This window comes from Melitaea cinxia, chromosome 11, assembly GCF_905220565.1.
Source record: "Melitaea cinxia chromosome 11, ilMelCinx1.1, whole genome shotgun sequence".
Lineage (NCBI taxonomy): Eukaryota > Metazoa > Arthropoda > Insecta > Lepidoptera > Nymphalidae > Melitaea > Melitaea cinxia.
This window is the reverse complement of record NC_059404.1, coordinates 5,219,497-5,230,619: the sequence shown is the minus strand read 5'-3', so window position 1 is coordinate 5,230,619 and position 11,123 is coordinate 5,219,497. Positions and strand designations below refer to the sequence as shown.

Here is an 11,123-nt window from a genome sequence, read left to right as displayed (position 1 = left end):
GACTCATATAAGATTAAATGCCATAAAATCTCGTATCCTGAAGAATGCTCCAATGTAATTTCAAGCTTTTCACTAAAGATCTTGAGCTTAAATATAAGAAGTTTGCAAAAAAACTTTGACAACTTTCTTGTTTTGCAGAAACGATTGGGTATTAGCTTTGACGTTATCGTATTAAGTGAATGCTGGTTAAATGAAGCTTCTACAATTAATCAACTTGAAGGCTACTCATCTTTTAACTCTAAGTACTTCATAAATAAGTCCGGTGGCGTGGTTGTTTACGTAAATCATAAATGGTCTCCAGTTTATACGGAGCTTGATATAGATGGGGCAAATTGCGTTCTTGTGGAGGTCCCTAACTCCTACAAAGTACTGGGAGTGTACAGGTCTCCGAGCTTTAGGAATGCGGAAACTTTCATAACATCCCTTGATTCTGCTCTTAAATCTCTCTCCAAGGGCCCATGTTTTGTTTTAACTGGAGATCTAAATATAGATATAATGGATACAACGGTTGCTAATACTCGGACTTCGGAGTACCTTTGTACTTTGGCGGAACACGGTCTTATCTCTTGCATTAACATTCCTACACACTATAAAACCTGCCTTGATCACATATTTGTGTCTGTACACTGCCGGGCAGAATCGGTTGTCTGCTCCACCGACCTAACTGACCACGACGTTACAATGGTAGGAATATCACTCGAAAACGTAAACAATGTCCGGAAATGTCATACTAAAACTGTCATTGACTACGACTCGGTTAAGTCAGAACTAAATCTAGTTGATTGGTCCTTCGTTTTATCCAACCGTGACATTGAGAATGCTGTGGAAACATTTTCAGCAAGGATCTCAACTGCTATATGTAACAACTCTAAAATGGTAAAGCTTAGCCGTTCCAAACACATTTTGCGGCCGTGGATGACCCCCGGGCTTTTGAGGTGTAGCAGACACAGAGATAAACTTCATTTGGCCTCGCGTAAGGACCCCATGAACGATTTCAAAAGACTTGTTTACACTCGCTACAGGAATTTCTATACAACGCTCCTCAGGAAGCTCAAATCTGATCACGATCGAGAAGAATTGGTTAAAAATATGAATAAGTCTAAAAAACTTTGGGGCACTATTAAACGTATTACTCACAGCGCCTCTGCAGCCAAATCAGCGGATGACCTTCTTAACATTAAATCCACTGTTCTCGAATCCCTGAATGAGTGTAATACCTATTTCTCGAGCGTGGGATCTCAGCTTGCTGAATCGATACTGAGTGAGCTACAAGCTACCCAGGAGATCCTGGCTGGAAAAATAGGCCCCGCTAAGTGTAATACCATCTCGGGCTCATTTTTCCTCGCCCCCACAGATGCTGTTGAGGTTTCAGGCCTCATCAAAAAGTTGGACTCGAGTAGCACTCCCGGTCACGATGGGGTATGCAATAGTCTCCTAAAGGCTATTGTCGATATCGTGTCGGAGCCTCTTGCTGCACTTTTTAACCTGAGTATGGAGTCGGGATTGTTTCCCCGGCATTGGAAGACGGCTGCGATCGTGCCGATTCATAAGGGAGGACTCACGAACGTGCCGAGTAACTATCGACCCATATCTCTCCTTGGAGCTTACTCCAAATTACTCGAACGAATAGTCAACAAGCGGCTTGTCCACTTCCTTGAGAGTAATCGACTTCTAGAAAATCTTCAATTTGGGTTCCGCCGAGGTAAATCCACGGAGAATGCGGTGGGACATCTGATTGATACTATCGTATCACATTTGGACGAAGGCAGATGTTGTATCGGCGTCTTTTTGGACCTGGCGAAAGCATTTGACACGGTGTCGATTCCCATATTGCTAAGGAAGATGGAAGTGTTGGGTGTACGTGGCACCGCGCTGGATTGGTTCTCTAGTTACTTGACGGGTAGAACTCACCGGGTGAAAATTGGTAACAATATTAGCGATTCTAATCCTGTTTTATTTGGCGTTCCACAGGGTAGCATACTGGGCCCTACGCTATTCATAGTTTACATGAATGATATTTTTTCGCTTGAACTTCCGAATGGTAATGTATTGTGTTACGCTAATGATACAGCCTTGGTTTTTCACGGTGACTCGTGGCAGCAGGCACAGGATATGGCGGTTTTAGGGCTCCGCCGTATATCCAAATGGCTAAATAACAACTTACTGACTCTCAATGCCGACAAAACAAAATTCATTAATTTTTATAAAACGGCTGCATCCCGGCCCCCCGGATTCTTTAAGCAGCTTAAAGTTCATAGAATATCGTGTATAACTCAAGGGAACTCGGAAATCTCGGACTGCGCATGTGAATGCATAACCAATGCATGTTCACTTAGATATCTAGGCGTCATATTAGACGAAAAGCTTAACTTCAAAAATCACATTTCAATGACAGCAGGCCGGGTTCGTAAGCTTGTATACACGATGAAGCTGCTGAGGGAGTCCGCCGATACTCAGCTACTTAGAATGGTGTATTTGGCACTTTGTCAGTCCATATTGAGTTATTGTATACTTGCGTGGGGTGGCTCTGCTAAGTCTAACTTAACACTGTTAGAAAGGGCGCAAAGAGCTGTTTTGAAAGTGTCATTGCGAAGGTCTCGACGGTACCCTACTTCTGAACTCTTCCGGGAAGCTCAAGTTCTGAGTGTCCGGAGGCTTTTTCTAATGCGTGCTGTCACATATGTCCACATGCAGAATTTGAGATCTTTAGATCGCGATGATATGATTCAAAAGCGAATTTATAAAATGTCTAAACCTCGCGTCAACACGGCGTTTGCAAAGAGATTTGCCAGATTTCTTCTACCGCACATATATAATAGATTATCGGGACTCTGTGATTTGAGGCACGGCTCTATTAAAGAAGCTAAATCTCAGGTTCATAGGCTCTTGTTATCCTGGGATTACGACAAGTCGGAAGAAATACTTCGTGTTTAGGTAATTGAAATGGACTGTAATTTTGCTTGCCGTCCGACCCCAAGAGACTAACTATTCGTAGGACTTTTGATCCCTCTGACTCTTCTGCTCGAGCTCACTTTTCACACACACACACACACGCGCGCGCGCACGCACACACACACACACACACACACACAAACACACACAAACACACTCAAATACACACATACTAACGATACACGTAACGTACACACTTCATGATATATCGTACATACTGACTGACAACATTCAGTTTAAAGTTAGTGACAAGTTAGTAACATTGCAAAGTATTTTTACTTGTAACTTTTGGGTTGAGATTTCTGTAATTTAACTGTCAATCTCATTCCTACCAATATAGTTCTAGTTCTGGCTCATTATAGATACTCGTATGTTTTACCAATTCACGCGCAAATTAAATATATTCTATTGTAATTCAGTTATCAATAGTTAGTTCTAAATATACCTATTATCTTCTTAAGCCGCACTACGCCTGGTAATTATTTATTTGAGTTTTTGAATCCCACGACACAGGCATTGCCTAGTGTGGGATTCACTGTTCTTTTCATGTAATGTGTATCTTTACAGTTAAATAAACTATTTTTGATTTGATTTTTGATTTGATTTTGATGATGGGATCCTAGAGAAATCGAGGGAAACCCTCGAAAATCCTTAATAACTTTTTACTGGGTGTACCGATTTTGATGATTTTTAATTTAATCGAAAGCCGATGTTTATCATGTGGTCACATTTAATTTTTATCGAGATCTGATTACAAATTTTGGAGTAAACTTTGATAATGCGTATTTACTTGACTATGTTTTCGTCTACCTACGTTGTATTACTTGCCGATGTAATTGAAGTCGGTTTTTTTTCGCTTGCCAGCAAACACAATTATGTTTGATAACGTTTACATTGATGTCTTGTGACATGACGTGATGGCTTCTGAATTTTCTGATATGTCGCATCAGAACCGAATAACTGATCTCGGTTCGCGTCAGACGACCGGTTGCAGGGAGTGCTGGCCTGAAGGTGGAATTATATTTGACTGACGTGTCGTGTCGTGTCGCATCTGAACAGAATCGGTACCATACATTTTGTATGACAATGTTTACATTGATGTGTTGTATCATGTCGTGATGGCTTCTGATGTGTTCCATCAGAACCGATCCTGGTTCGCGTCAGATAAGCGGGTTGCGGGAGGTGCTGAAACGGTGCCATCACGACACGTCACGATTAATGTGCGCGCAGCAGTGCTGTGTTATGACGCGTCAGTGTCGGTTGTTTATTTACATAAATTGTAAAATAATTGTAAAATAAATTATTTGTCTCTTAAAAATGGAAACTCAAAATTGTACGACAATATAATGTTATTTATAATATAAAACACAAACAATATAATATATTTGTCTATTGATTGGATGAATCTAAAATCTTCTTCTCTTTCTTTCGTTTTTTAAAAGAGTTGCGAGCATTAAAAATTGAATATCGTCTTCAAAATCAGAATCAGAACCAGAACTGTAGATCAATGTTGTCATGTATATTATTTCTTGTTCCGTTGCCAACTTCTTATAAATATTTGGCAAAATTTATTTCATTTGGTCTTCTTTGGACTCTCATATTTGTAACAAGAGTGAACTTCGTAAAATGTTTCCAATCGAGTCTATCAGAAGCCTGTTAATGAGGTAAAAGATTTTCTGTTCTTTCTCTCCATTTGGGATTACATATGTCATTGTAAGAAAAATATAAGATTTTCCTTTGCCATTAATTGACTGATTGATGACTTTGCCTTTGAATCTTGATAACATTGCTGCGTGTGGCGAGGTGAACAAATGAAAGTTGATGAAAGATTTAATAAGATATATGGCAAAACAACGTTCTCGGGGTCAGCTAGTAGACTGTATAAAATTGATGATAAGATAGCACCTTGCATTAACCTCGTAAGTCCTGTGTTTTATTAACACCAGTAGTCATATCTGCCGACTGTACTATACCAAGTACAAACTAAGAATAATACTTCAGACCGAGACAAAATTATGTCGATTTTAGGCAATTTTTGAAGTGAGGGTTCGTTGTGTGTATTTTTACGGTATGTTTGTAATGTATAGCACCTTCTTAAAAAGGAAATAAATAAAAATATTTTGTACTTGTGGGAGTACATTAGGTTTTAAAACAGTGTAATAAAATAATATAAAAAAGTTAAAAGGTTTTATTTCGTATCAAAATTAAATATTATTTTTGTTCTAAAAATCACTTAGTAGTATATATTTTATTTTATTACAACATAAACAATATTTTTCTTCTAGAAACATTTATAAAATACTCCCTCAAAGACAATATTAGCATAATTTACTTTTATAAACGAAAGGATAACAGTATCACTATTCTTAATTATCGAATCGAATCGAACTTTTATTGTTTATAATTAATTCTCTTGTCGATGAAAGGCCCTGCAACAATTTCTTGTTGAATTCAGGCAATATTACAGTTAGAGCATTTAAATAAACTCCTTTTGTCACACCCAGAGAGATGGCCTGGTTGTTGTTTGTCTAGATGTTCCGGTAAGTGGATATTGCCATACAAGCGTCGCATTTTTGATGGTACAGGCACTATACCCGGTATTTCGTGCCCTTGTACTTGTACTTCTGCCACGGCCACGTCCAACTCGTTGGTCATGAGCACTTTGAGTACGATGAGTAGATCCACCTCCACTCACAGCGATTTCTATTTCTCCACCTTCAGATTCCGAGGACAGGTTTGGGTTAGGTCAGGGAGGTCAGGTCAGGCACATCTTCATCATCCGAGTCTTCGAACTCCGAATTATTAAGAAGTTCTGCTATTTGTATTTCGTCGAAAGCTACAAATACGAAAAAAAAACAGTAGTTATATAGACCGAATGTACCACCTCAAGTACAAATTATAAACAGTTATTTATGTAACAAACGCCTAACGTACCATGTCAAGTACAAATTATTTTGACTGATCAGGAACCACTCTAAATATATACTTTTCTTACAAATATTGCTTGTTTTACAATATTCATAATTTAAAAGCACTATTTTATTTTAAAAACAATAGAAAAAACAAATGATTTAATTGATATAAACAGATAATCTTACCTCGTGTTAGCCGACGAGCCGACCGCGTGGTCATCTTGCTAAAAAGTGACACTAACACTGACAGTTGACGTAACCTGTCTAACATGACGGAATTGACTACAGAGTAAAGAATTATAATAACAGTAGCAGTGTTGGCGATGTAAAAAAACTACCCGGTAAATGAGCAATCCCTCATTTGTACTTGGGTAAGTACATTAGGCAGTTACTCCATCTATGTAGTACAAATCTCAGGTCTGAACTGTTATCGTTAATTTGTACTTGTACAAGTACGTGGGGACTTACGAGGTTAATGCAATGCATGCCCAGAAGAAATATTAGCCAATCCAAGATTTTTTAAACCATTATTCAAGTTTATGTATATTTATAATAAAGAAAAAATATGAAGTGTAGAAGAATTTGTTTATAAGAGAATTATATAACATTATTGTCTTATTTTTAATATGTAAAAATGTGTAGTGTATAGTATACAGTTTAGAGCGAAAGACTCGAATCCAGCTCTCAATAAATTTAAAAAAAAAAAATCGATCACTACTCTAGATTCGTGACCCAACGTTCTTTTAGGCGTGGCATCGGTCAGAAGCAGACGTAAATTGAACTCATTCAATTAACGATAGATTGTCAAAACCTAGAAGATAATAATATTGTTTAATTTGTACTTATTTAGTATATTTGATATAACGTGGTGAACATGAGGCCACAACAGAATGGAGATGATGGTTTTGTAAGTAACGCTTTTTATTATAAATATGAATATGATTCATTACGCATTATGCATGTATTGTGTATACATGCCTTTTATTTATATTTTATTCTAAAATATTTATAATAATCGATTTTACAACATTGTTATTAAAATAAAAGCATTTTGCATATGTACTCTTGGAATTAATGAGTTCGTGTAAGCCGCTTTCATCCGCCATTTTGTTCACCTCGTGTTCTACTTTTAGGAGGAGCCAGAGGTGCACCGTAAAATTTTCATCGGTGGTTTGAATTATCGTACCTCCGATGAATCTTTGAAGTCACATTTTGAAAAATGGGGAGAAATTGTGGACGTTGTTGTAATGAAAGACCCGAAAACCAAGAGATCTCGCGGTTTCGGATTTATCACCTACTCTAAGGCGCACATGGTTGATGACGCGCAGAATAATAGGCCGCATCGTATTGACGGACGGTTAGTAATTTGGTGTAATATACTGCAGCCCAGCTATGTGAAAATTTATTTTTACTTTCACATCGTTTTATGCTGCAAAAATTGAATGTCACTACTTGGTGAATGTCTTGTTGTAATTGACACGTGGCATTTTCTGTGGCGTCGACAAATGCTATTACCATGAATTCAATTATTTATTGACTAATGAGTGTAGTTAGATATTATATACTAATTATATTCTTTTTAATTGGACAGTATTGTTGAAACCAAAAGAGCTGTAGCTAGACAAGATATCAAAAACCCTGAAGCTGGAGCTACAGTTAAGAAATTGTTTATTGGGGGTATTAAAGATGACCATGATGAGGAACAACTGAGAGAATATTTCTCTAACTATGGCAACGTACAAAACGTTAGCATTGTTACTGATAAGGGAACAGGAAAGAAACGCGGTTTTGGTTTTGTTGAATTTGATGACTATGACCCTGTTGACAAAATTTGCTGTGAGTATATAAATTATTGTTATATTTTCCACAGCTTTGCCCCAGATTGGAACATTTGTGTCTAATTCTGGCTTCCTCTGACTGTGGAAATTAAATTATTGATTAAAGCTATACCGGACTACTGTTCATTGGTGAGATCTGGTACGCAAGTCAATAAACATTTCATCAATATCATGGTGTATATTGATTTAATTTAATTTTATCTACTAATTGGTGTTATTCATGTTATTGATATTTATTTTGTTCATTTACAGTAAATGCTCCACACAAAATTAATGGCAAACAATTAGATGTTAAGAAAGCTTTGCCTAAAGATGGTTCTGACCAAAGAGGAGGAAGACAGGGCCCAGGAAGGAATGACAACTGGGGCAATGGAGGTTTGTATTTATATAGGAATGCAAAACTGTTTTTTTTTTTCTTTTCTTTTTCAAGGTGTCTAAAATGGATGGTATCATTGCAGGAGGCTATGGAAATAGTCAAGGAGGATGGAATAACTCCAACCCTTGGGATAACAACCAAGGAGGAGGTTGGGGAGGTAATCAGGGGGGTGGGTATGGTGGTGGAAACCAAAGGGGTGGAGGAGGTGGTTGGGGTAGCAACCAAGACTTTGGCAGTTACAATCAACAGGGATACAGTGGTGGACCCACTCGTAGCCAGCAATATAGCAACAACCGGTCGGCTCCTTACAATGTAAACCAAGGAGGTGGCGGTGGTGGCTATAGTGGCAACTATGGGGGTGGCCAAGGCAGAGGAGGCAGATTCTAAAACACGTGTGTATATCATTTTTACTCTCATTGACAATACAATCTAATACCAAAATTTACTCATTTACTCATCATACTTCATCACTGTTAGGACTGGTTCTATTACTAGATAGCAAATTCCAGACTAATAGGTAACAAGACAATTTTTTAATCATTTACCATCACTTTTCATCACAGTAAACTGTTAGGATTTTTTAATTAGACTGACTCAGGTTACCGTACTACATAGCATTAATATGAATAGGTAATGGCTGTTAAAGAAATACTTTGGGTTAATGCTATGAAGTTAGTTTCAAATTTTTAGTGTATTTACTATCCGTGTCTTATTAAAGGTTTTTTCAATCTCTAGGTTTCGTGCTAAGTACACTAGTAGTGCAGATAGATCGTGCTAGTGTAGGTAGTACGCTCCGGAGCACTAGTTACTCGACTCGGTCTACATGAGAGACCACCTACAAGCCCGTCAGGATACCTATAGATATAGTTGGAACTCTTAATGATATCTCTTAGAAAGTATGAATAGAATATTTTTAATATGTACTGATATGTAAGTTGATCTATTTATTGTAGTACTTTAGGTGCTTACGTGACTATTTATAAGGTTAATTAATAATATATATAATCGTAGTTACAACTTCTATGTCTTGCAAACTAATACAAAGTGCAGTGGCATTTGTAGAAAAAAATATAAAATCATTGAAACAACACTCATAAGTAGGTTCCGTAATAACTCATAAATAAATATTCACCTGGAATTTGAAGCAGTTTTTGTTCTAGCTTCTATTAAAGTCAGGGATAAAAGAATTACCACATGTTTTTAAAGCAAAATGGTTTCTGTATGTATCTTATTGGTTTCAAAAACTGATAATGTTGTTACTAAAGATTCTGACTGATTGAAACTGTTAGAAAGATTGAAAATTTATATAGGATGGGGCTGTCTTTGCTAATAGTGAAGGGCGTACTTAGTGATTTTTTTCTCCTTGAATTTATTGAATTTACAGCTGAGGAAGTAGAATTATTATTGGAGGCTAAAAAGAAAAATGGTTTAGTTTCACTGGCTATCCAATAACATCCATACAGAAAATAGGAAACTTAGTGGAAGTCTAAACTGGAATTTTTATATCCAAAGATATTGATTTTAGGTAAGGAATACCCACCACTCTGCTTAGAATTCAATTTATGAGGTCTTCTAGGTAATCTTGATTATATATAATATTAATAAGTATTAGGACCAGATGTGAAAATATCTTTCACTTTTATACAGATATGTAAGTACAATATAGGATAAACTTGTAAAAGCACCTAGAGCTAGAAAGCTAGGCAATTCAGAATTAAGGTGACATAAGTTATAAATAGATCATGACTTTATTTTTCTGACTTTTATTCAGTATTAAGTACTGAAATAGTTGTGAAACAGTAGGTGTTAGTGAATGTATAGGCTAATTATTGTAATAAAATTCTAATAAAAAAACCAGTAGGGTTTATTTGGATATAATTTGTATATATTCCTTAATTTCGCCTGAAATTACACAATAGATTCTCTAAAATGTCTCATAATTTGTTTTTGAATATAAACTGATTAATATTAGATATTATTGTTTAGGGATAATTAAAAATCAAACAATTTTGTTAGTTTATTTCTTACCCAATTATTTTTTTTCAATAAAAGTGCCATGTGCACTAATTTAATTTTATTTCTTGTTGTTTATTTTGTGTTTTTACTATTCAAAAAAAAAAAAGCTAGTTTTCAATAATTTCCAGCATTTTCTGAAACAATTTTTCATTTTTCTTACAATATTTTTTTTCAAATTTCCTTTGTATAGAAAGAAGTCGTCCACAATGAAGATCAGCAGCTTGATTTACTTCATGGTAGGTGGAAATATTTTCAGCTATTAGGGTCGAGTCTACATTTTTTTTTATAAAATATCGAGAGGTGTATTCGTGTGTGCGCGCAACAATAACTTAGTCATTCGTTTTAAGCACAACTACATGTCATTTACTTTTAACATTTAGGATCCTGTTGTTGATAATAAAACCAAATTTATTTACAAGCGAATTTGATTGAAACTCTTCACTCAAAATAGCAAAAAAAAAAAATGCAAACAAAAGATACACCAGACAAAAACTACTAAATCATTTTTGTCAAACCTTTTTTTTCACTGCCAACATAATCGGAACGAGATGGGTCACTCAATATCAAGTAATAGATTAGCAGTAATGGAAGGTAACAGATAATAAATGGTCACTCAATATCAAGTAATAGATTAGCAGTAATGGAAGGTAACAGATAATAAATGGTCATTCAATATCAAGTAATAGGTTAGCAGTAATGGAAGGTAACATATAAATACGTGGTAAATCTTAGAGAGAACGTTTTGTCGTATCGTTAAATAGTTAATCAATTACTATAACTAAACAGCCTTACTTTCTTTTGTTTGTGAATTATGAGGTGTTTTATAGGAGCCATAAATGCTTTGGGCAGTAAAAGTATTCTTGAAGTTTTTACAAAATATATAGATAGTTATAGTTTTTCCATGTGTCGTCTACCCATGAATAAGATACAGTATTTTGGAGGAGTGGACTAAAGAGTACAATTAATTCATGTAATTTATACAAACATCAAATAACAGTTTTATTCTTTGGTCCTGTTGTAAAATTAGGT

General features: G+C 35.9%; 1 protein-coding gene across 2 annotated transcripts; it reads left to right on the top strand.

Annotated features, from left to right (window-relative positions):
- Positions 1 to 4,439: 4,439 nt before the first annotated feature.
- On the top strand, positions 4,440 to 10,509 carry LOC123657915 (heterogeneous nuclear ribonucleoprotein 87F-like). Of its 2 annotated transcripts, XM_045593403.1 has the most exons (7): positions 4,440 to 4,616; positions 6,612 to 6,771; positions 6,998 to 7,221; positions 7,456 to 7,700; positions 7,955 to 8,077; positions 8,161 to 8,470; positions 10,285 to 10,509. In XM_045593403.1, the coding sequence occupies exons 2-6, from the start codon at positions 6,739 to 6,741 to the stop codon at positions 8,463 to 8,465; spliced, it is 930 nt and encodes a 309-aa protein (XP_045449359.1). In that variant the 5' UTR covers positions 4,440 to 4,616; positions 6,612 to 6,738; the 3' UTR covers positions 8,466 to 8,470; positions 10,285 to 10,509. The 2 variants fall into 2 exon arrangements, with proteins under 2 accessions (XP_045449359.1, XP_045449358.1); XM_045593402.1 differs by lacking the exons at positions 4,440 to 4,616; positions 10,285 to 10,509 and adding an exon at positions 8,814 to 10,008 and having other exon boundaries at positions 6,608 to 6,771.
- The last annotated feature ends 614 nt before the right edge of the window (positions 10,510 to 11,123 follow it).